Genomic DNA, 26,966 nt, shown 5'->3' on the forward strand with positions numbered 1-26,966 from the left:
TCACAGTAGTCCTTGATGGCTGTAATGGTTCCACGACACACTCCTTTTTATTGAAAAATATACTTTATTTCACATAAGATATATGGGAAAAAACATACATGTGTCATAAGTCAATCTTATATAGTGTACTATTGCTGAAACACAATGCACCAATGTGCATAAATCATTATAGCACAATACATGACCTGCAGCATACAGCGTTACACCCTACGCTATGCATCATGCTCTGCACTATTCAGACATTACTGAGGCCAACAAGTTCAGGTTGTGTGATGGGAGAGCAGGGAAGAGTAAAGGTGAGAGGAGCTTGAAGCTTTATTTTAGATGCTCATAAAGATGGAGGGGGTGAAGGGGAAGTAGAAGTTTATTATCCTCTTATTCCCCAGGATGTTCTATAACGGAATAGTCTTTTAGCGGACTGTAGATCAGCCTGTAACATTCCTGAACGGTCATCTTCTCCCTTTTCAACATGAAGCGATTCCTGGTGAGTCATAAAGCTTCTTTTGCACAGTTCATAAGGCACCAGGCCTCCTGGATGGCCCCGTAGGTGTGCATGCCAGGAAATGATCCATAAAGTACTGAATGGTGCAAAAGGCTGTTCCTGGGTGCACAGTCTTTGTGATCATGTTCCACGGCCTCCTGCAGGGAAGGTCTGTGCAAAGACATACACCCAGAAGAGATGCAAAGATGTTTCCTTGCTGACTAGGTACCTTGGATGAAAGTCCGAAAGGACATGTCTTCCTGGGTAGCTGTGTATGTCATGTCTTTTAAGGCTGTTGGTGAGCTTCCTGGAAACCACATTGTTCCAAACAGCGATGCTGTGGCAGCAGTGAGCACTGGAATATATTCCATTGTGTCTCTGGACCTGATGAATTTTTTGGAGAGTCTTTCATTTACACAAGTCCGGCTTAACACCACCAATTGGTGTTCCTCCAAAAACTTGGTGACATCCAGATGAATTCAGGTGTCCCAGTTGTAAGGGAACTAGCTGCCTCAATTGTACCAGCAGATCCCTCTTCAAGACGTAAAAGGAAGAAGTGAGAGATGGAGTTGCCAGCAGAGCCGTTGTTTTGGTCAATCTGAATCCTTTTGATGCAGTTGCATACAAAGAAGTCCCACAGCATGGTAGGGAAGTCAGAGATCCCTTTCCCACCTTTGAGAGGCTCCCTCTGTGTCCTCTGTATTTTGTTAGCCATAGATTAAGTATAACACTGTCCTTGTGATGTCTCTGCAGACTCTGTCCAGAGCAGGTCTCATTTGGGCATAATAATCTTCTGGTGCAACACCAGGGCTTTACCTTCAGTGGTAAGGTGACTGAGACTCCACAGCCCACTCTTTTGCCTTTGCTCTTTCGCTATCTAAATAGTGTCTCATAACAGCACTTCAGGACTGCAGCTTCTCCTGTGTATCAGACTCACAGGATCACAATGAAGTCTGGTCTGATGGTAAAGGGTAATGGTGTAGTGGATGGCAGATGCCTCTGCCCCATTGCGTCTGTCTTCCCAGTGGACATTTGCCCCTGAAGTTTGTCAAAGTCTTCACAGATATGGGGGAGTGCTGTCACTGCACAGATGACATTGATGTTGTCCATGTACAGTGCTCTTGTCTTTCCCGATTAAGTGTAATGAATCCCTCTGATATCTGTCTGGTGGACACAGCAATGTGCTCATTGCAGCTTACAAAAAGGGGAAATAGAGCAACCATTTACCAACTCCATCCTGTAAATATTAGATTAAAACACAAACAGATCAATTCTGCAAGTCAGAGACCTTCTCCTGGTCCAGTCTGCCCAGGCCCACATGCAAGCAGCAATTCTGGATGTAATGGACTGACTCTCTGATTACAACAAAGCTGTCCGCAGTCAGGCATTCTAATACACCATGGGTCTGGTCCAGATTATTTTACCCCTTTATTTATGTACATAGAAAGTTCACAGGAGAAGAGTGATTGCCACCAGTTCAGTGTTGGAGTTATACATAGAATTATACAGCCCTGGGAATTTTATATTTTACATCCGATATTGAATTCAACCCAAAACTAAAGTTTCAGTATTGATTGTTATACTTCTTTAAGTAGAAAGATTTGTATAGATATAGGCAAACTGCATTATTAGATTAATATCATCAGTATACAGAAAACCAGTGTACACAGATCATACTGAAAAAGTGAACTACGTTTATAGTATAGAATTATAAGCTAATTGGAAAAGTTTCACCCAGTATATCCCAAACCGCAGGCATGTCGGACGTGGCACTCCCATAGTTGTACTACTGCTGTATTACAACTAGTGCTGCTGCCTGGCATTAGTGGTTCTGTTGGGCATCCCTGCTTTTTGTGCGCTGTCATTGTAATAGTAGAACTATGACAGGAATCTGGAGATTAATCACAAGCTGAGACTTGGGACACACTTTCCTTGGTAGTCTCACAGTTGTTGGATGCCTCCTGTAAATCTTCAGAGATCTGTCAAATACTTTAGACATATATGCAGTGTGTGGCGAAGCCAGGCATATTGAAAGCATAATTAAATCTTTAAAATGCTGAAGGTTTTGTTTTATTCAGTCCCCATCCAACGTGAGAAAAAAATCTTATTTCCATAGTGTCCTAATGTCAGCGCTATGTTTCATTTCCACAGCTCAGGAACTGCAGGTGTCCTGATCAGACCTTCTTTGTCCGATTCTTCCCGAGATGTTTTTAAAAATTGTCACTTTCGTACTGAACAGATCATTTTGGCCATGACCTAAGAAGCCTTTGATGTTGTAAAAAAGAGCCAGTCAAGCTGTGTAGCTCTTATAGTGATCCTGTATTTCAGAGAGAAATGTTCATGTTGCGGTAAACCAGTTTAATGAGCTGTTTGAGCAAATGTTCATTAGGCAGTAGCAACTGATCAACAAATCATATGATACTGCAATTATTGGCAAAGCACACTGTTTTGGTACCTTTGTGCTCCGTACATTTTTAACTCTTGCATGCGTGGCCAAGTTGCACACAGGTATGGTTGTTCAGAAGGCTCATTTCATCACTTGAGAAACATGTCTTTATACACGTATGCGATTTATTGTCTGGAAATACTTGGGACTTCATAATAAGAGGTTTTCCATTTTTTGGAGCACTGTGCCTATAATACATTATTTAAAAATTAACACATTTTTCCCCACACTGCCCCCAGCATCCCCAACGTATTAAACCATCTACCAACATGATAATACAAGACAATACTTGGTGATCATGTCGGTGCATATAACAATTATTTACTTTTTTTCCACATCTTTCTGGATAATGAGGATAAGAGACACCATACCCATATTCAATTTAAAAAAAATAATCCATAGACGTTCCTGTAGACAATACTGTTATAAATGGCATGTTTTGGGGTTTAAATGCACTCTAAATAGCTTAGAGAGCCCACCACCAACATCTTGACTTAAATACCGCTCAGTTGTGCTCACCGCTAGTCCTGACTTGGTTGGATTTTGGAATCCACAAACCACAATCTCCTCCCACTCCCCGAAGAACAAGGAAGTTCAGGATTACTGGATTCAGAAACGGGATTAGCCGGGTTACATTGACAGTCATGTGACCATCATTTAAAGCATGCAAAAAGTGGCTTTCTACCAGCACTGTAGCTATCGAGATGGAATAAATTATTTGGTGGTCATCCCTTTAAAAACAGATTGGTAATGGGGACTGCATTTGTTGTGATCGGCAGAGATTGGTGGACATAGAATGATCTCCACCTCCCATCCTTCAACCCTCAGCCAATGGAACCTGCATTAAAGCAGTCATCCTGGTATCTTGTGCTTTTTTTATGGACATAAAACTCTTCAGTAATATTGATTATTTTTTTTTGAAACAAAACTTTATCTTATTGTTTTGTTTTTTTGGAAGACAATGGAACAATACACAAAGATAGTTTATGAAGAAATATAGAAAATAAACAAAAGTATACAAGTATACATATAAAGAAGAGACAGGAATATGGGGAGACAGACCATGGGATGAGGATGTGGGAAGGGGAAGGTGAAAGTTATTGATCTAGATAAAGAATGGGAGTAAACCTTTAGGATTCCAGAGAAGTTACTTATTGGACAGGAGTGGTTCTGCTTCATAAAATCTCGTCCATAGAGTTCATGTAACCTGAAAGTTTGGGGGTATTATGTAAGGTAGCCGTGATACTCTCCATTCGGTATGTGGACTGAATGCTTTGTATTGTGGTGGACAAGGAGGGCAGGGAAATGTTTTTTCAATGTGTAGTAATGAGACACTTTTCCTCATTTAAAATGTGTCTAATTAGCTTCTGAGTGGGGTGCGGTAAATCCAGGATAGGCCTAGATAGGAGTGAGAATAATGAATCGTCAATTTGGATATTGATTATTGACTTAATGAGTATGTACTTTCTTCCAATAAGGTTGTAATTTTGGGCAGGTGCAGCAAAGTGCCCCACTGGCAGCAGGTTCGCCAACAGAGATCAGAAGAGTTGGGAACAATGTTTCTTCCCAAACCAACTCATGCGGGTCCTTGGTAGGCTGATTATGGAGCAATATCTACTGGTATATAGTTAAAATTAGACCCTTTTGATGAAGAGGAACTTTGTGTGGATGGTGGTGGAAATGTAAGCAAATGATAATAATGCCGTAATTGAAAATATTGATAGAATACACAGTGAAGAAGTGTCAGTCTGGTCCTGAGGTCTGAAAAAATGGGGAAAAAACGCATAGGATCGAGGTCCCAGGCAAAGAGAATATTGTTTCATGTCCAGTGATGGAAGATTATATGATTTTGCCCTGATAGGAATTCTGTTCCATAGGGGAGCTAATAAGGGGTAGATAGAGCGCATCTTATATGCTCGGGTGACATGTTCCTATATGGATTCCGAGAATTTAACAGTAGGGATGAGGTTTACATCCTTAATTCTTGTGGTATCTGTGACACGTTGGGGAGTGCCAAAGACTATATTAGTCTAGGTGGATTGCTTGATAATACTTCAATAGATTAGGAAATCCACGCTGCCTGATTTTTATAAAAGACACACAATTGGTCCCTGGGTTTACGGCCAGCCCAGATATATTTAGAAAGGGCCTGCTGCAAATAATTAAGGATATGGTTCAGGATATGAATATGGAGTGTTATATAAAAAAATCTAGGGAGGAAGTTCATTTTAATAGCTGCTATGCGTCCAAACCAGGATATGATAAGCTTATTCCTATGAGCCAAATCTGTTTTAATCAATTCCGTGAGCCTAGGTAAATTGGCTGCATATAGTTGGGAGTAGGTTTTGGTCGGGTATACAGCCAAATATATAAGTTTCTGGTTTTGCCAGCGAAAATCATAGTTTGCTTTTAAGTATGAATGGTGTCTTTAGGTATATTTAGATCTAGCTTCTGATTTTTTGGAGCTTATTGTGTAATTGGAAAGCATGCAGTAGTTATGAATTTCTTCAAAGAGGTTGGGAAGGGTAATGTTGGGGTTTAGTGACGGTCAATGTAATGTCGTTGGCATATAAAGCAATTTTATGTTCACTAGAACCAGTGGGGATCCCTGTAATATCTCTATTAAGCTGAATACAAGCGCAAGGGGCCCCATAAGTAATAAAAATAGTAAGAGTGATATTATTATTATCGATTTGTAAGGCGCCTCAGTGTTCCATAGTGCCGTACTGTAGGGAAAGCAGTAAATACATAAAACAGGGACATACAAGGTAGACAAAAAAAAATGCAGACAGTAAAACAAAAGGTATGAAGCACCCCTGCGCATTAGAGAGCTTACATTCTAAGTGGAAGAGGGCACAGCTGAAACAAGAGGAGTAAATGTGTCTGAGTGGAGATTGGGATATTTGTGAGGGAGCATTGGTGTGAATAGTGTTATTGAGGATAAGGTCACCTCTTGAAAAAAAAAAAAAAAAAAAAAAAGAGATGGGTTTTCAAAGACCAGCTAAAAATTTGGAGTCCGTGGGAAAGTCTGATTAAGCTTTGTAGGTAATTCAGTAAGTGGGGAGCAGCACGGGAGAAGTCTTGTAGGCTGGAGTGAGAGGTGATTACCAGAGACGAGACAAGGCGCAGGTCAGAAATAGATCTGAGGGCGGGAGGGAGAGTATTTCGATATGGAATTTGAGATGTATGCAGGGGTGTTGTTGTTGAGGGCTATGTAGCTAAGGGTGAGTAAAGATGATAAGATGAGTGCAGAGACTTTGTCTTCAGTAACTGGAGAGAATGAATAAGGGTGGATTGGGGAGTGAGTGTAGGTAAAGGTGGGTAGAGTGAGTGGAATTTGGCATGAGGAAATATCTTGTCGAATGGTGTCAATTTCATGTTTGAAATAGGTGGCAAAATCATGGGCACTGAGGGAGGAGGAGGTGCAGGTGGGCAGAGAAGTGAGTTGAAGGTGGCAAAGAGGTGATGTGGGTTAGTAGACTGGGTGGGTATTAGAGATTTGAAGAATGTTTGTTTAGCAATTGAAAGGGCAGTGCTGAAAGGATGAATTCTTAGTGGAGGAAATCAAGATAGGAGCGAGATTTCCCGCAGTGGCGCTCTACAGTGCGGGAGCACTTTTGCAGGTAGCGGGTCTGTTTGTTGTGCCATGGGTTTGGATCGTCAGAGACTATATGTAGTAGCTGGAGCTGCATTGTCTAGGGCTGAATTGAGTGTTTTGATATAAAAAGAGGCAGTCTGATTAGGACAGGGCAATGCAGTCATTGGAGAAAATAGTTGTTTCAGTGAGACAAGGTGAAGGGAGTGCCCATCACAGTGGGTGGGAGAGACCAAAGGAGGAAGTAAATGAATGACGTTTAGTGGCAGAAGAGACAGTGGGATTATCATTGGGAATGTTACAATCGCCTAGAATGAGTGTAGGGAGAACAAAGGATAGGAAATAAGTGAGCCAGGCCGCAAAGTTGTCAAGGATTTGGGAAACTGGACCTGGGGGGCGATAAATGACAGCAACACAAAGGTGGAGAGGATAAAATACAATGATAGTGTGGATTTCAAAGGAAGAGAATGAGAGGGAGGGCTCAGAGGGTATGACTTGGAAGGTACAGGTTGGAGATAGTAGCATGCCTACTCCACCACCTTGTCTGTTTTCAGGTCTGGGAGTGTGGCTGAGGGAGAGTCCCCCATAGGAGAGAGCTGTAAGGGATGTAGTGTCAGAGGAAGTGAGCCAAGTTTCTTTAATGGCAAGGAGGATGAAGGAATGAATAGTTCATGTATGGATGTAAGTTTGTTACAAACAGATCTGGCTTTCCATAGTGCACAGGAGAAGGGAAGAGAGTGTAGTGGATAAGGTTGGTGGGATTAGAAGTACGGGACTGGAAAGGTTTTGGAAGGAGCGTGAACAGATAGTGGGGATTGTACGGGGCCAAGGGTTAGGCGATAAAGGCCAACCTTGGAGTTTTTGTGTTATAAATAGAGAAAGCTGTGAATACAAAACCATTTGTTAAAACCATAGCAGATTGGTTATGATATAAGGCTGAAATCTCTCTACTAAATGATTCCTGGATCCCCATGCTCACGAGTGTCTGCTGCATGAGGAGCTATGGCACTCTGTCGTAGGCTTTTTCTGCATCCACCAGAGAAGTGAGGGCTGAACGGTTTGCATTATGGATCACGTTTATATGTCCTCTAGTGTTATCGGAGGCTTGCCTATTAAGAATAAAACCCACTTGGTCTGGTTGTACCGATGAGGGTAACACTGTTCCCAGTCTATTGGCTAAACATTTTGCAAACAATTTTTAGTCCATGTTTAGATGGAAGATGGGTCTGTAGCTTCCCGTCGCCGTAGGATCTCAATCTTGTTTAGGAATAACCACTATCCCGGCTCCAATGGTGGCCCTATCAAACTTACCCCCTGCTAACATAGAGTTAAATAGTCTGACACGCATGGGGCCAGAGATCCAGTAAACTTTTCATAATAGATCGGAGTGAATTCTTCTGGAACCGGGGCTGAGATTTAATGGCGTCTGTAATCTCTTCAGATTTTATGTCCTTATTAAGGGACACCAGTTGTGCCCTTGTTAGTTTAGGTAGGTGGCAAGAGAGAACGCGTTACATGTTTCGATAGCGCATGTGTTAGCTCAATGATGTCTCATTAGAGTAAAGGGGATTCATTGAGGCGCCACTTGGAGCGTTCACAAGGTAGGTGGGATACGTTCAACACTACCTCAACTGCTACGTGGTCGGTCCAGGACACTAGGAAGATCTGGATCCCTCCAAGTTTTTGCGTTGTTAATTGGTGAATAAAAAATTAATCTTTGAGTAGTGTGGTGCTGGGTAATGGGCGTAAGCTCTGGATGTTGGGATATAAAACCCGCCACGCATCATATAGATTATGTAAGTTTAATTGGACTCACAATATCGGCGCTCTAGAATGGTATTAAAGTCTCACCTATAATGGTCATGCCTCTAGGGGACTGAGTTATGCGTCTAAGAAATCAGTTTAGAAGACACTCTGGCGCATATTGGGGTCGTAAACCGATGCTAGTGTCATAAGAGCTTGGTTCAGAGAACCATTAAGTATAATATATCTGCCATGTACATCCGAAGTTACATTGGCAATAGTTAGTGACTCTGTGATGGATCAATAATGCTGTGCCCCTATGCTTGGCTCCAGCTGGGGAGTTATAGACATAAGGGTAAAGTTTAGAAGCTAAAGATGGATGAAGGGCTATAAAATGAGTTTCCTGCAATAGAAATATAAGTACAAGAGGAGTACATCTAAGATAAACAAACAGTGTTTAATAACAAGTAAATAATCGTGTAACCTAAGGAATGATGGTGCAAGGAAATCATCAAACAATGCAATATATAAAAAGCTAAATGGTAACAACAATATCAAAATATGAAGGTACGTCTCCGAGACTGTGCCCCTATTTGTCTAGTAACGTAAGTAAAAATCTACGAAGGGGCACACTCTAACCAATACAAGTTTTTAAGCAAAGAAGCAGTAACAAAGGTCCTGAGGCAGAAAGATAAACATCTATGTAAGTCATATTTAATGCCTAAAGTCTCTCAAACGTATGAAATATATTTACTGATCGGTGAAGGGTCCTGTAGACGATCCTACGTAGAGGCTCAGACTTGCCACACTGGGGCGGGTGCCGACGATCTGGACAGAATATCTGCTTTTTATAATTAGTTAGAATTTCATTATTGTTTTACTGTATGTTCATGGGGCTTAATTATTTGGATTAATTTTACATAATGGCGTACGTTATGTAACCTTAAACATTAGGTCAGCCAACAAGAAACTCATTCATAATTTTGCATTAATGAAATCTAAATATTTTTTATTCCCTATATTTTTATGTACGATGAAACTGCTGCCTCACACAGTTCCCTTTTTCCTGTAGTGGCCAATCAATTCCAACTTTGGCCCCAGTCAACAGTCTTTCCTGGATCTCACAGAACCAGGCAGCAGCTAGTCCTGCAGTTAAATCTGTCAGATAACACATGATATGATCATGTTCTAAAAATGAGTTTATTAACATGCCTGGTCCTTACGGTTTTCCCTTTTACAGTCCTAATTGTGTGTACAGGTACATACTCCATAACTAGTGATGCTGGGAGCAGGTGTGGGACTCATACCACACCAAGTGATCTTACAGAATAATTCTACTACATACTCAGGTTTGGTTGTACTTCACCTACATATTGTAAAATATAGAGTACTATTTACCATCCCCCTACGCCCCTGCAACAGTCTAGAACTGTACTCCTCTCTTTATATTACTGCTTTCCTTAGGCAAGCAGTCGATGCTCTGTCTGTGAGCTTGGAATATGAGGATGGGAAGGTGCATCAATAATGCTGCTGTGTGCGTACAACAGACCCACCTTGGTAGCCTTAATAGAAAGGAGTGCAATGATGCATCGTTTTAGAAGAGCCCCACAGCGAAGATAAGTAAAACTTAGGTGGAGTTATACTTCGGTGTAATCTACCACTATCATTCTGCCTCACTATAGTCTCCCATCTATATTTATTTTGACCAGATTATATACAGGTTATTGCAATATGGTAGCACAATTTGATCTGCTTACATTATACAAGTCTTGTAGTTTATGGATTATTATATTAGTCTATACATATTAGTGCATGTACGTGTTTTTGCTATAATGATACAACCAAGGTGTTCTAGGAATTCTGAATCTATTAATTCAGAATGTTAATTTAAATAAATGTACTGTTGAGCTATAAATTGAACCACTGAACCAGTATTCAGAATATCAACTCACTAGGAACATTACTGTCAATGAGACCTCATGTCTCAGTGATGTGCCTCATGTCTCAGTGATGTGCCTCATGTCTCAGTGATGCGCCTCATGTCTCAGTGATGCGCCTCATGTCTCAGTGATGCGCCTCATGTCTCAGTGATGCGCCTCATGTCTCAGTGATGCGCCTCATGTCTCAGTGATGCGCCTCATGTCTCAGTGATGCGCCTCATGTCTCAGTGATGCGCCTCATGTCTCAGTGATGCGCCTCATGTCTCAGTGATGAGCCTCATGTCTCAGTGATGTGCCTCATGTCTCGTCACTGGATCCTAGTCAATAGATAGGCTGCATTTTCATGGGCACTGGTTAAACACAAAACTTGCAGCGTCCACTGTGAGTTGAGTGTGCGTACGCTTTAATTTAGAAAACAGCAGGCATCTGTTTATATCTGCCTAAATATCCAATAAATAATTAAAATTGGATTTAGCCATATTTCCATTTGATTTCTCGCTCACCACCTTTAAAAATGGGAAATCTTGAAATGTCATTGTTTAAATTATATACAGGTAGTTGACATTTCATGCTCACCTTTATCTATTGTCTGTGTTGTGTTGTTCCTCATTAAAATGGAGATTATTTTGTACTTTTAGGGTATTGAAAAATTGCTTGGCTGGCAAACATCATCAGCTATGGCGAGAGTCTGCAGTTTGTGAAGCAAACATTTTCTAAACACATCAAATAAACAGACACCATTGATTTGGTGTGCAGAAAGTCTATATCACACAATCAACACATTATTAAAATAACGGGAAAAAAAAAAAGTTCAAAAAATAATATATGCCTGCGGAGAATTTGAGCTGCTAAAAGAGTTTACCTTGCTATATATGCTGCATTATGAATAAGTCTGGCTCTAGGTGGGCAGAGTGCAGTTACGACACCCTGTTAATTAAGGCCATAATTGTTCTTAAATCAATTATTTTGTATATTAACACTTTCCCACACCAGGCTGTAAATGTACACCCTGATATCCTGTGAAGTACATTAATGTCATGGTTACATTTGGGCAATGCAGGATCCAAGCTGTACATCTGGGAACTATAAATAGTAGCTGGTGGCTGTGATCATTTCCATAGAGGAGGATACCCTCTGGGTCTAGTGGCATTCTCAGGACACTGCCCATAGTATGATGCATTAGCATGCTCTAACATTAGCTTAGATGTCACTGACATCTAGATCTGGTGAGATTCCCTGGATACTGCCCATAGTATTATGCATTAACATGCTCTAACATTAGCTTGAATGTCACTGACATCTATATCTAGTCAGATTCTCAGGACACTGACCATAGTATTATGCATTAACATGCTCTAACATTAGCTTGAATGTCACTGACATCTATATCTAGTCAGATTCTCGGGACACTGCCCATAGTATTATGCATTAACATGCTCTAACATTAGCTTGAATGTCACTGACATCTATATCTAGTCAGATTCTCAGGACACTGACCATAGTATTATGCATTAACATGCTCTAACATTAGCTTGAATGTCACTGACATCTAGATCTAGTCAGATTCTCGGGACACTGTCCATAGTATTATGCATTAACATGCTCTAACATTAGCTTGAATGTCACTGACATCTAGATCTAGTCAGATTCTCGGGACACTGTCCATAGTATTATGCATTAACATGCTCTAACATTAGCTTGAATGTCACTGACATCTAGATCTAGTCAGATTCTCGGGACACTGTCCATAGTATTATGCATTAACATGCTCTAACATTAGCTTGAATGTCACTGACATCTAGATCTAGTCAGATTCTCGGGACACTGTCCATAGTATTATGCATTAACATGCTCTAACATTAGCTTGAATGTCACTGACATCTAGATCTAGTCAGATTCTCGGGACACTGTCCATAGTATTATGCATTAACATGCTCTAACATTAGCTTGAATGTCACTGACATCTAGATCTAGTCAGATTCTCGGGACACTGTCCATAGTATTATGCATTAACATGCTCTAACGTTAACTTTGTTTTTGTATGTAAGAAAAGAATGTGACATAAAGCCAAAATAAACCCCTCACATTGTGTCACTAAGTATGTACACACATTTGGCATCCGTATAAACAATAGATGTAGAATACAATTTAGCAATATAAAATGGCTGCAGACATACTGTGAAACTGTGCTTAATTGCACTTGTTTCTGTTGTTAGAGGGTGTCCCTGTAATGAGGCCAAGACAAGTACTTCAGGCAGTGAGTTTGGAGGGCAGCAAAATTAAGGGAGTTAGTTGTCTTCACTGGAGATGAGCAAACTTTTGTCCAAATTGAGAAGAACAGGCCGCTCCGCAGAGGTGCGAAGTACCGATGATACAGCCACTTTATCTTGTCATGTCGCTGAATGCCGTTCCACGCTGGATTTTTACATTCTCTTTTAGTGTAAATATATGATTATAGCTGGGACAGCGACGGTCAATCCGTTCTGCTGTGGGGTGTGATTGGGGTAGGACTGGGATATACAGTATTTATCATTTAACATGTGCACAACTCATATACAAACGTTATAGTAGTTAGTATAAGGGATGAGAAAGATGCCATTTCTGGTGCCACCACAGGAACACCTCTGGCTGTTCTTGCCCCTACTTATTACCATGTAGAGCTCTGGCTCATAGGGGGAATACATGGAGCAGCTCAGAATAAGATGCCCAATGATACAAGACTATGTAACCCGAGCTTGAATAAAATGCCATCTCTCACCTTCATATACACATGTAGGGTCTGAGTCATTAAAGAGAGCAAAGCATAAAAAAGAAATATCTTTGCACCTGGGCAAATCCATGTTGTATTGGAGGGGGAGGTCAAGTTACAATGTGGGGACACTAGATCAACTTTAAATTTTAGTCTAAAAATTAAACTATCAAGTATTTTTGTGCTACATGAAAAAACAGTCTGTGTGTTTAACTTATGTGCAGAATAATAAACTAATTTGCACCCCTTGCATTGTAACATGGTTTTGTCCAGGAGATTATTTACTCCTTTTTTTTGCCTTACTTTCCATTATGGCTCAGGCCCGTAGTGTTTTAGCCCTATTTGCTGTAACAAGTTCCAATATATACACATACCCTGTTTCAGGTGGGGCAATTCTGATTTTCTGAGATGCCTGATAGAATGGGGGTGTATTCACAGTGATTTAGGGGTCTGACTTGTTGCAATTTTTATTTTGTAATGTTGGGAGCTATGTATATTTCTCACTCAAACCCAGGTCCAGATTTGCAAGAAGGCAGAGTAGGCCAATGCCTAAAGGTGGCAATACGCTGTCTCTCATCACTTTTAACTACCCACACCACGTTCTTCGTGACCATCCTGCAGACTGAGCTGCTATCATTCCCCTGCCAATTGGCCTCACAGTAGTGGCATAGCAATAGGTGTAGCAACGGCATCGGAGCCCAGGTGCATTGGGAGAGCAGCAGCGGCATCGGGCCCAGGTGCAGTGGGGGAGCAGCAGCATCAGGACCCAGGTGCAGTGGGAGAGCAGCAGCGGCATCAGGTACAGTGGGGGAGCAGCAGCGGCATCGAGGCCCATGTGCAGTGGGGGAGCAGCAGCGGCATCGGAGCCCATGTGCAGTGGGGGAGCAGCAGCGTCATCGGGGCCCATGTGCAGTGAGGGAGCAGCAGCGTCATCAGGGCCCAGATGCAGTGGGGGAGCAGCAGCGGCATCTGGGCCCAGGTGTAGTGGGGGATCAGCAGCGGCATCTGGGCCCAGGTGCAGTGGGGGAGCAACAGCGGCATCTGGGCCCAGGTGTAGTGGGGGATCAGCAGCGGCATCTGGGCCCAGGTGCAGTGGGGGAGCAACAGCGTCATCAGGGCCCAGGTGCAGTGGGGGAGCAGCAGCGTCATCAGGGCCCAGGTGCAGTGGGGGAGCAGCATCGGCATCTGGGCCCAGGTGTAGTGGGGGATCAGCAGCGGCATCTGGGCCCAGGTGCAGTGGGGGAGCAACAGCGGCATCGGGGCCCAGTTGCAGTGGGGGTGCAGCAGTGGCATCTGGGCCCAGGTGCAGTGGGGGAGCGGCATCGGGGCCCAGGTGCAGTGTGGGTGCCGCTGTGACCCTGATGTACCATAAGGATTTGCTGCTGCTCAGATTTTACCCTCTCCTTGTGATCACAGAAGTACCAGGATGGCCTGTTTGTTGTTTTTAGAAGGCTTATGAAATTGGGAGCACTGTACAATGACATGTTTGTCAAGACTTGGCGCTAAAATCCCTATTGGTGGAGAAAACATGTAAGAGGTTATCGCCACTGCGGTATCTCCTGCCCATGCCATCCCAGGAGAGAAACTGAAAAAATAATTCATTAAATAGTTATCTGCTGCAGTAAATATTAATTTTTTTTAAGGCCCTGGCCAAAGGAGCCTAGAATTCATGATAAACTATAATAGACCACATGTGCACATTGGTTCTATATTTCTCTTTGGTGATAGTGTGTTCCATCTTAACAAGTATAGATACATGATTTGTTCCATAGTCTTTTGTTACTCCAGTAAAACATTTGCTACAACAGTCTACGTTTCTGAGTATTATTTATATATATCTATCTCCGCAGACTATCCATTTTCCTTATGATACAATATGAACAACATATACTTGATACAGTCCCTGTTGTATTTTCTATGAGCATTGGTGTAATGATATATCACACACCGTGTTGCTTCTCACATCCAGATGGTGGTTTGGTTCCCCAACCAGCTTGTGTTTTTCAAGTGTTAAACGTTGTCATCTTGCTGTCATCACAGAAGTGATATTTGTGAGCTTGATGCCCATGGGATAGTGTTAATGATTCATCGAGTCGGATTTAATAGAACAGGGATTACTTACAAAACAACATTGAAAGCTGTTCATCTTTACATCTCCAAATGGCAGTACCCTTTATCTCAGACTTTATATGGAACTCCTTGAATTTTGTGCAATAAATTATAATGATATTAGAAATCACCGATGAGTACGGTGACTAGAAAAATCCATGATGTTATAGGTCACAGAACTCTGAGTTGGGTTCTAATATCTGCAATAATTTACAGTAGCAATTAATAGTGTTCTATTTTATGATTATATAATGAATGACCACCAAAGTTACATGGGGCTCTGCGTTGTACGGAGTTAACTTTGTCACCATCCCAAACAGTGATCACAGAAATAGCCTGTCAACTATCATTTGTTATCGATGCTATTTACAGTGATAAGAGAAGATATACCTGGTCAGTTTGCTCACGCCGGGACAGCGTCTCTGAGAATTGGCTGTTCCGTTTAAGATTACACAACAATCGGATACATGAACGCAGCAGCGAAAGACTTAACTTCTGGGTTCTCTCACCGACTGTGTTTATTGTGCATACACGGTGATGTGCACCCTCTTGCCAGCAGTAACGCAGTGATAACAGCAGCTAATGCCATCCTTTAGAAGGCATTCACAATTGACTCCGAGCTATATTTATGTTGTAGCAGTGCAGGGTATCCCTGCAGTTATGTTCTCCTTCTCTTGAGTGATAACGGTGGAAGGAGAGGACATGGGACATAACTGTATCAGGTATATTTTCTGTTAAAATTAGCACATTCAGCTGAGTGATCCACAAATTTGTCCCATGCCTAAAGTATCCCTTTTAAAATACAGACTTCCAGTTCTCCATACCTGTATAGGAAGGGCCCTTTTTTTGGACCCTCTGCTGACCCTAACACGGACCACATATATTGAGAAGGGTGTTTTATCTCCCCCCTCTTCATACCACCGCTTTATCTCAGCCATGTAAAAGCCATTCAGACGTCTCCGTGGTAATTATGTTTAGAATGGAAGGATCCTGTTATGCAGGTACAAGAAGGGGGGGGGAGGGATAGGAACGTATTTTCAAAAGGACATTTGCAAATATGGTTAAAAAAAGGTTTATTTCCCAACACAACTCTTACCACTTGATCCCACCTTTGACCAGTCCTACATCTCTAGTCACTGTGGCCACCCTGCTTTCCTTTAGCAGAGTGTATATCAGCCACTACCCAGGGAATGGGTCATATGTTCTAAATGGTCACTGCCGCTAATAGAAAAACATATGTGACTTCTTTACGTATGTTTTACTAAAATGTATCTTAGTTATATCGCTTGTAGATCTGAGGGATATTCAATATGTGTGTGATATAGATATATATGTGTGTGTATGTATGTGTATATATATATATATATATATATATATATATTCAATATGTGTATACTTATATATATTTATATATATATATATATATATATATATATATATATATATAGTAATTGAGTTACTATTTAGCGGATTGGTTTAATATGTGAAGAATTATGGACCAGTTTACAGATGCCGAGATTCAGATCTGATTTGTCCCTTGTAAAGGTCAGTACTCTGACCATATAATGTGCAGAAATAACCTGGATTACTTGTGAGGGCATCATGAATTAATGATGACTGTAAGATCTATCATCGCTTGAGTGCTTTTATTTCCGTACATGTCACATTATGTTAAATATAGGGATATTACTTTCTGCCTCTCTGTCTGTAGGCTACATAAATGTATCATCCTGTAAGATTAAATCGAATTATGATAATATGGCATTTGAATAAGATTCTTGTTTGCCTTAATTCCTCCTGGAGCATGCTGAGGCAATAGTAATACATGTTCTGCCTGCATAGGATATATAGCGAGTTACATACTTTATACACTGTTGCAACGAACACCCAGCCAGTCTCAGATACAGCAATAGGAACAGCTGGCCGTGACTGGTGTTACCTTAGTTAATTAACAATGAATACACCTTTTCTGCCACCACAAAGGATTTATTATGGTGTCCTTACGTTCACCAGAATCACTTTTTAATGTTTCACACTTAAATCACATACACCTGTAGCATGATCCTCCCTGGGCGTCGTAAGTTCATAGAGAATCACGGAGAAATACGCTAGATTAAATATGTTTAATATGAAAAATATTTACAAGGCTTATTTACAAAAAGGTAATAAACAGACATACATTGGGTTGCACATTAGTTTAAAAAAATAAAATCGGAAATAAAATCAGAGTACTACTTACAAGGTTTTCTTGCTGTGTGTGAGGGAACACAAAGAAAAGTATGGGACATTTCAGTCTTGATAGACCCCTCATAAAATGCACAACATTATTGTCTAAGGCAGAAGATTTTAAACCCTTCTAATACCGCTTTCATACTGCCGACCCGGCAATATCCCGGGTTTTTCAAGCCGGGTTTTTGCCGGGGCTATGAGCGTCCCAGCGCAGAAACACCATTCATACTGCACCTCGGACCCGGGAATTTCCCGGGTTGACCCCATTCATACTGCACAAGTCTGTGCCCTGGCAATTTGTGGGAGTCATCACTAGAGCAGTTTTCATTGGCTGAAAAATGGTGATGTCATTGAAAGGTGACTGGTTTTTTGACGCACACACTTTTTCAGTGAAATAAAAGCAATTTTCTCCAACAAACTCCGATTCTGCTTCAGCTTGATCTGCACTCCACCATTTCTCCTAAACTCCTTCTCGAATCTTTCACAGGCTCCCACCGATGACATCATCCTCCAGAGACAGGCAGACAGCCAATCAGCTTGTTTTCTGTGCAACCCGGGTTGAAAAACCCGAGTTGCACCATTCATAGTGCAGGCAACCCGGGTCCGACCCGGGAATTACCCCTCGATAAATCCCGGGTTTTTAGACCCGGGATTTTTGACTTGTACCATTCATACTGCACCAAGACCCGGGTCGTTTGAGCTCGCCCCGGCAAAAACCCGGGATTTTGGTGCAGTATGAATGGGGTATAATAGGCTCTTCACCCCCACCTTAGGAATTTTAATTTTCACCTAAGTTAGATGGATGCCCAAAATGACACAGGGCTTCAAAGTAAATTATGGATGTCCTGAGACCTAGCATTTTCACAGGACCTGGAATTCTCACCTCTGGTCTTCTGCTTAAGTAGTTTACAACTTTGGGCTTCAATCTCCCCCAAGATCCTATTTTTCCCTGGTCTGGCTTTATCACAAGACCATTGACATTTGCCTAGGTCAGACTCAGGTCAGTTAACAAAATGCACTTGGAAAAGTTACATAAAATATTCAGAGTGTTTTATATATAAATTCAACAGAAAATACAATCAGTCATTAGATATACTACATTTCGTCACAACTGTCAAGTCATTTATAATCACAATAGTTTCTAGTCCACTTTATAGCAATGTAATGCACATCTTAGATTGTATTTAAATGTAGGAGAAATGTTTGTTATATCACTTTGTGTGACTTCTCTAAGTTGCTAATAGGTCAGGTTGCAGAGTTTGCCTCAGTCTCCTAATCTCATATTCTCCCTCCATAGACCTCCTGTCAGTCTTATTGATGCATGACAAGTCTCTTATACAGTGCACTGTGGAGTTATGTCATTGTAGGTGCGATATGACCTCACTCTGTGCCATGGCAGGCCCAGATGGTCTAATATGACAGAGAGCAGCCAGAAAGGAGACCATTGCGTGCCTTTAACTGCTCATCTCCTATGTAGAGAGAGTTTAGAATTGTAATGGGCAACCTGATACACTTCATGGACTGCCCTCTAACCTTTAAATTGTCTGTTTTATCTTATTACTGACCCTTAGGGGGAGATTGAATTAGATGTCTCCGGCAACATTCACATGGTGGAGATTTGACCGAAGTCTCCGCTCATTTTTTCTCGAACCCCATAGAGGTACAAGGGAAAAATAGCGGAGGTTTCTACCATATTTGTTGGCCATGTGCGCAGCGCGATGTATACACACCACATCGGCGGCCCTAATCTCCTTGTTAATGTCAATAATAAGTTAAAACAATAATATTTCATCAAAGAAATAGACATCTATCTGTAATAACATCAGCAGACATTAAACAAGTGTTACAAGCTGTAACAGACAAATCTGACTATCATCATCATCACCATTTATTTATATAGCGCCACTAATTCCGCAGCGCTGTACAGAGAACTCACTCACATCAGTCCCTGCCCCATTGGGGCTTACAGTCTAAATTCCCTAATATACACACACACAGACAGAGAGAGACAGAGACAGACAGATTAGGGTCAATTTGTTAGCAACCAACTATAAAGCAGGATGGAGCTGGGGGCCACAGGTGAAGACTTGGAGGGCCGCATATTGCCCATTACTGGTCTAGGATATGTAGTCCCCTGTGATAGACACATTAAGTAAAGATATCTTTGGCGGTTCCAGTGCATATAACATTAAAGAGATACAGTATAAAACCTACATTAACTACAATATTTGCAAGTACAAATCTCTACTTAGAAGTTTAAATATTTTAAAACCAAAAGGATCTTAAAGCTGCACTGTCTACATAACAGAGTTCAGTAAGGTGCCCAAGTGCTGTGTATTTGTAGCGTATATCACCCTTCCAGCACTTTTGGATGTTTCTGTCTACTTGGCTGTGCAGTTCCCATTGTAATCGTGTTCCCAGTTGCTGCATCTGATACAATACTGTGCTCATATCCAGAGTCTCTCTTTCTTCTGGCACATTGTGTCAGACACACACACAATGCTCACTGTCATTGTTTGGCGGACATTAGAACTTAGACTGGATGGTCACACTGCCACGAACATTAAACTTGTGCCTGATCCCAGAAAAAGTATTTCTTGAAAGCTAATCAAGTAACTCAAGGGCAGGTATAGAAGAAGGATGCAGTGTAGGACAGTGTTTCATTGTTGTAGCCTTTATGGAATTCTAGTTGAATAGGTCTATTTCCTCCAGAGACTCTTACACTCACTGAAGTGTAACATCTGTCATACAAGCTACACTTTACAGTGACCCACGAGATTCTTTGCAGAATTCACTCTTCATGATGTTTGCTCACAGAATGCACTGGTTATAGCCTATGCAGCATATATTTGTCATTGTCAACATATAAAGGCTTTTCAACAAAGTTGTGCAGCAGAAAATAACAGATTATAGACGGATTACAACGTGAATGAATGGACAATGTGAACTGTATTTTTCCTGTATTTCATAATTAAATATGTGCTCATGTGAAAAGAATAGCATTTCAAATGTCTAACTTGGATTTTTTTTAAATATAGATTCTACATGCATGTAACCTGCATTTTGTAGAATAAACTGATATTGCGAATAGTAGCTTGTGTAATACCTTAAGTGGATAAAAAACTCAAGTGTAATGCAAGCACTTCTGATTTATTGAATGTATATAAAGCTGCTTTTGTGTGTTGTATAGTGATACACTTAATTTGTTTTTAACACTAATTAAAACCCAATAAACTTCCTGTTTTGACCAATGGAACTGTGAATTATACCTGTTAACCCACACAGTACAGGAGACGCTGACCCCCTCCTCCTAGTTCTTTATAGGGGACAAATTATCTTTACATCATGTTCTGTTTTAAGTCAAATGAATAAATGTGTATTAAAATATATGCCTGTGTGCTCCAGCCCTTCAAGTCGATGTACAGTGCTGAGATTGCTCGGGTCAAGGTTAATGTGACCTATACTTGATGAAAGGTTGCTATGGGATACACGTGTGAAGTCATTGTCCTTTTTACTGTAATCCACATAGCACCTTCCGTCTGCAGATAAATGTGACTACTTAGAATGTGTAAACAGCATTTATATGATATTTAGAAGACAAAGAAGTGTTTTCAGAGGTTAGACGGGCGGTAGGAGCGCGGAGGGTAGATAAGACCAGTTAAAAAGGAGACATAATATCACATTGTGCAATGTGATTGACAATAGAGCTGGCAATATGATTGTACAATGGTGGGTACAATTCTGAGAATGTTTGTTTATTTCTCCAGATTGAAAACTGTTTAATACTTTTACCCATTTTATATTTTACCATAGTTGACTTAGCCTTGGTTAACGTGCCATGCTTTGTATTAAGGGGCGTTTCCTAAATTTTCTAGAAAGGGGCATAATGACAAAACTCCATGTCCAGGAATTTATAGTTACACCTCTGGAGGTTTTATTTTCTTGCAGCACTTCTTACAGTTGTCTCTTCCACTTGTAGAGAGACGCTCGTCTCCTCTGATGACCTTTTGGCGTGGTTGCGGCCATTCTGTGGTGATGACTCTCTGCCAGTGAAACCCAGAATCGACGTCCTGCAGATCATGGAGCAGGCCTTTCATCTGAGCGATGAAGACAACAAGCTGCTCGTGTTTTTCAGGACGCAGGCTGTTCTGAGAGCATCATGGCCAGACAAAAAGGTAATATGTACTTCTTAATTATTATTTCATGTATGATTTATTTGTTTTATTACGTTGAGGAGGGGGGTATCCTTTCTTCTTGAGATGCCTTATCAATATGTTTACTATTATGTATTAGAGGAAGTAATAACTTCTCCACACCTTCTCCACGGACACAGTGCACTTCAATCTCAAATAGTGGCAGCATTTTTGAACTACAAGTCTGCGGTGTGGAATGGGGTTTTATTTTAGATCTAATGGGCTTCTGCAGTGATTCATTAAACCATTTTCAAAAGGGACAAATGGGTGGAGCTGATTTCCTAGAACCAGGCGAGTAAGGTAGATGGATCAGACAAACAAGTGATGCTAACAATAAATGTATACAGAGGAGTTGTACCAGGGCCTGATTACAGGTTTAGGCCGCCATTGGCTAATACGCCCGTATCGCCTGCCTTCCTCCTTCCTTGCCTTCCTCCATCCTTGCCTTCCTCCTTCCTTGCCTTCCACCTTCCTTGCCTTCCACCTTCCTTGCCTTCCTCCTTCCTTGCCTTCCACCTTCCTTGCCTTCCTCCTTCCTTGCCTTCCACCTTCCTTGCCTTCCTCCTTCCTTGCCTTCCTCCTTCCTTGCCTTCCTCCTTCCTTGCCTTCCTCCTTCCTTGCCTTCCTCCTTCCTTGCCTTCCTCCTTCCTTGCCTTCCTCCTTCCTTGCCTTCCACCTTCCTTGCCTTCCACCTTCCTTGCCTTCCTCCTTCCTTGCCTTCCACCTTCCTTGCCTTCCACCTTCCTTGCCTTCCACCTTCCTTGCCTTCCACCTTCCTTGCCTTCCTCCTTCCTTGCCTTCCTCCTTCCTTGCCTTCCACCTTCCTTGCCTTCCTCCTTCCTTGCCTTCCTCCTTCCTTGCCTTCCACCTTCCTTGCCTTCCACCTTCCTTGCCTTCCACCTTCCTTGCCTTCCACCTTCCTTGCCTTCCTCCTTCCTTGCCTTCCTCCTTCCTTGCCTTCCTCCTTCCTTGCCTTCCTTGCCTTCCTCCTTCCTTGCCTTCCTCCTTCCTTGCCTTCCACCTTCCTTGCCTTCCTCCTTCCTTGCCTTCCACCTTCCTTGCCTTCCTCCTTCCTTGCCTTCCTCCTTCCTTGCCTTCCTCCTTCCTTGCCTTCCTCCTTCCTTGCCTTCCTCCTTCCTTGCCTTCCACCTTCCTTGCCTTCCACCTTCCTTGCCTTCCACGCCATTCTAATACGTGGTAGATAAAAACAAGCTGGTCCTTAATTTGAAATCCATCTTCCATCATTCATCTTTCCCCTACCAATGGTTGTTTTCTCTGTTACTGAAACTCCGCACCACTTGGCTTTTTAAAAGGGTCACAAACATCTTTGCCACTTATTTCGTTTTCATTAAAATCAGCATTATATAGCAGAACGGCCCCATGATCGAGCGCTACTGAGGGGGAGTGGAGGGGGGGGGGATGTCACGCCGGCCCCTGTCGCCATCTTTATCTCTACTACTCGCTTATCCTCAATCACCCGCCCAAGTATGACTCATTGTCCTCAGCCTTTACTACGGGAATACGTCAAGATTAAAACCGTACTACATTTTTCATTCGTGTTTTATTTTTACTTTGGAGAACAACTACTCTCTTATAGTTTAAATTAATTTAATTCCCTGACAAAATGTTGCCACCCCTCCAAAAGCCTCATGTCCTAGGCTGTAGAGTAGCCTATTGTGTAATCAGTCCGTGGGTTATACACAAACGCAGTATTTTGGGAGTCTCGGTGATTCCACACTGTTCCATTGTTTCTCATCTGCTGTTGTTGATCAGCTAGCTACAGATCCAACGTATCCCTTATACTTGGATGTTGTGATTCATTGTTATTTTGGTAATATATAATATACAAAATATAAAAGTGCTATTATGCGGTTATATGGTTCCTGACCATTATACTTGATTTTACACAGAACATCTATTCGATGGAACATAAAAGAACTATTATTATTGAAGTAGGTATTGAGTTGCTCTTCTTGGCTTTTAATTCCAATTTTTAGGGACTGTTCTGAGTAGTTAATGGTCTGACTTTCTTACGTAAACTTCCGTATTAAGGAGCAGATTACTTTTGTACATTTAAGGTAGGTCTATAATTAAGATTGGAAGGGACGTTTTCACTTTTCGGTCCAAAATTGTAGGTTGCATTCTGCTAAATTACCGGTATTTCACACAAGAAAGAAAACCATTTGTGAGAAACTTTTGTGTCGGAGTCTTTGCAAAATCTTTTGCCTGGAAGAAACAAAGATTGATATAAATAAATATTGTGGAGACTTTGGCAGTTTGGTTTATTGCTTGACAGTTTTATGCTCTTGGTATTTTAGCTATGTCGAAACTTCTGAGAAAATATTTGAAATTCAATATTATTAGACAAACAAAACCTATATTTTTGTCTTATTTTACCGTCAAGAAAGAATTTTTATTAATTGTATAAAGAGACGTGGCATGGCGTACCTCACAACTGATTTCTATGTACATTTACTGTGGGGTAGATTTCTCAAACCTTCTAAAAAGGAAAAGTGGAGTTGTTGCCCAACCAATCAGATTCTAGCTGTCATTTCAGTACGTTCTAGAATCTATCCCTAAGTTGCAATGTAATTCACCTGCTTGTTTTTTTTAATGTAGTTGTTTATAAATTCCTCTAATAGCTCCGCAAAGTGTCAAAAATGCCCACTATTTTGCATATGTATAGGAATTAGGTGGGCAATAAGCGTGGCATGCTAGTAATGTGTTGCATTTATGAGTGACGCTGGCTTCAGTCTAGCAGTTATTTTTATTTAGAACACAGGTAGTTGTGCAGCTGTTTGTTGGAATTCACTACCCCATGCAGGCAGTCATAGGGGAGAATCAATGTGGCGCGTGGACATCAACGCAATGTCCGGCTGGGCTGTGCTTATTGCCGGCGATTATGGTAGGAATTTCCGCTCATTTATCTTTATAGTGACGTGTCTATTCCAGCCATAATCGCGGCGTGAGGTGTCTCCTTGGACGTTCCTGAGACACCTCGCGTGTGCATCCCAGCACTTCATCATCATCAGTTATTTATATAGCGCCAGTAATTCTGCAGCGCTGTACAAAGAACTCACTCACATCAGTCCCTGCTCCATTGGAGCTTACAGTCTAAATTCCCTAACGTACATACAGACTAGGGTCAATTCTGATAGCAGCCAATTAACCTACCAGTATGTTTTTGGAGTGTGGGAGGAAACTGGAGCACCCGGAGGAAACTCATGCAAACACGGGGAGAACATACAGACTCCACACAGATAAGGCCATGATCAGGAATCAAGCTCATGACCCCAGTGCTGTAAGGCAGAAGTGCTAACCACTAAGCCACCGTGCTGCCTTTTGTTTAATTTCCCTCGTCCTCTTTAGACTGAACATAAGATTTGCCTTACAGGGCCCTTTCACCTTTTGTATCATTGGCTACTACAGTACTGTAAGTCAAATAAATTCAATTTGATCTCCCTGATTGTACATCTCTGCTGAATATTCCAGTGGTCAATAAATAATGGATAATATCACAGGACTCCTGTACACTATTGTGCTTTAACATCAAGTCAACAATGTGATTGGCCCAAATAAGAAGCAAGGTAATCCATGAATGGTTGGACATACCTGTCATTGGGTGAGAAGACTGTGTCCAGAAAAATGGAATTCACACTATGAACTATGTAAGATCTCACATGTCCTGTTCACACGTCACAGTGTCGGAAACCCATGTAGTCTCATAGCAATATAAGGACAGGATGCACATCGGCGTATTAATCAGAAGATGGGCTTAATAATATTGAAAAGTTCATTTTGTCAGATGATGTGTGAAAGCTACTCCTAGTTTGTCAAGTAATCCTCTTAGAGCATAAATCAAAGTGGGGCTTAATATTTAATTACACTGCGGGTGTTTTAAGAAGTGGTCCACAAATCAATGTGCTGCTGGGAAGGAGTCCAGCTTGTGCAAAATTAAAAATGTGCTGCATGTAGAAAGCCACAAATCCAGCAGCCCTAACCCAGCAATCTCCAATTTTCTAATGATTAGTTAACGAAATTAACAATTCAGAGGTCCTTATTTTTCAGCAGCACAAAAAGGCTCCTTGTTTTGCATTCACACGTCGTACAGCTGTTGGTAGGGTGGGGGGAACGTCTGCGTTGTTCTAATCCCCTTGATACGTTTTATCAGGATGCTTCAGGTTCTGTAATTTTCTAGCTAACTGGTGCATGAAAAATATGGGTCAAAATACTGGCATTTTCTTAAAAAAATTACATTTTTTTTTTTTATAAAATGAAGCTTTACATTGTGAATTCAAGATTATGTGACCATAAATTCATAACCGCATCATTGCTATTAAATGATACCAAAATGCACTTTATCAGCAGTTCCTGGAACATTTGCTGATGTACATTTTATGTTTGGTTATGGTTCATATATGAAGTTGTGCAACCTTCAGTTTTTACGGCAGGGCAGGGAAGGACAGCGATAGATCTGCTTAGGTGTTAAAGCAGCATTCCCACACAGAAGACTGTGTTTCTTTCATTAAATAGCAAGCTAAGTACCTTTTTAGCATGCATCTGATATGCGTACCGATCTTAACTAACCTCCTACAAAGCGTTCTCTCCTGTTCAGAAGTTCTCTGGTTGACAAATTAAAATAGCTGCCAGACACATTCTGTTTCACATAGACTTATAGGTCTCAACATTTCGTGTGAGGGCGGAGAAGGAAGATACCACAATGAATCCAGCAAAGAGGGGCCTTCCAAAGCCTCTCTGGTCACTACGTCATGTGACTGTGGTTGCCATAGTAGTCCAGAATTCTAAATCAGTAATAGCAGCCTGAAGAGAAAAACAAGGCGAAATGGTAAATGCCAACATTCTTCTTATAGCCTGCCATATGCTTAATATGCTTCATTTATGCTTAAAAAAATTATAAAAAATCTGATTTTACGTGGGATTGCTGCTTCAATATGTTCAATTTGTAATTCTAAATTAATTGCATACATGCTCAGAATAAGATTTTGCTCATAATGACTTTTAAACCAAGTCATGTGACCGGTTGCTTCCATGTTAACGGATTTCCAGGTGGGTGAGGTTGTTAGTCCCATTATATAACAAGAGCTTGGAACACTGCTATTTCTCTCAATATATAGTCTGTGGGAGGGGGGGTTGGTTAAGGTTAACTCCACTCGCAACTAGATTTGAATGGAGTTAAATTAAACATAATGAAGAATGTAGATCATATCCAGGAGTCAGCTGGAACGTCTAAGGAGTCGGAGAAGATGTACATCCACATCCATAATTCCCAAGTTTGTTGGGAATCAGTTGTAAATGTTTTAGGCACATTGGCTGTCTGGTTCTTGGGATTTGTTTAGCCCCTGCTGGGCCTTACAGCAAAATTTGGGTAGGACCTGGCTGTTACTGTTCTCGCCTCCCAGGTCCCCCACTCTCCCTCAGAGCTGAGGCCTCTAATGAGTATGTGTGGCCCAGTGCTTGCTG

General features: G+C 41.4%; 1 protein-coding gene across 2 annotated transcripts in view; it reads left to right on the forward strand.

The window, feature by feature from the left end:
- NBAS (NBAS subunit of NRZ tethering complex) overlaps positions 1 to 26,966 on the forward strand; it is a 477,499-nt gene that overhangs the window by 352,794 nt on the left and 97,739 nt on the right. For both annotated transcript variants that reach the window (XM_075201412.1, XM_075201413.1), the window contains exon 48: positions 21,272 to 21,467. In XM_075201412.1, coding sequence (XP_075057513.1) covers positions 21,272 to 21,467 — 196 coding nt within the window. The remainder of the gene's footprint in view (positions 1 to 21,271; positions 21,468 to 26,966) is intronic.

The sequence above is a fragment of the Mixophyes fleayi genome, chromosome 3 (genome assembly GCF_038048845.1).
Source record: "Mixophyes fleayi isolate aMixFle1 chromosome 3, aMixFle1.hap1, whole genome shotgun sequence".
Lineage (NCBI taxonomy): Eukaryota > Metazoa > Chordata > Amphibia > Anura > Limnodynastidae > Mixophyes > Mixophyes fleayi.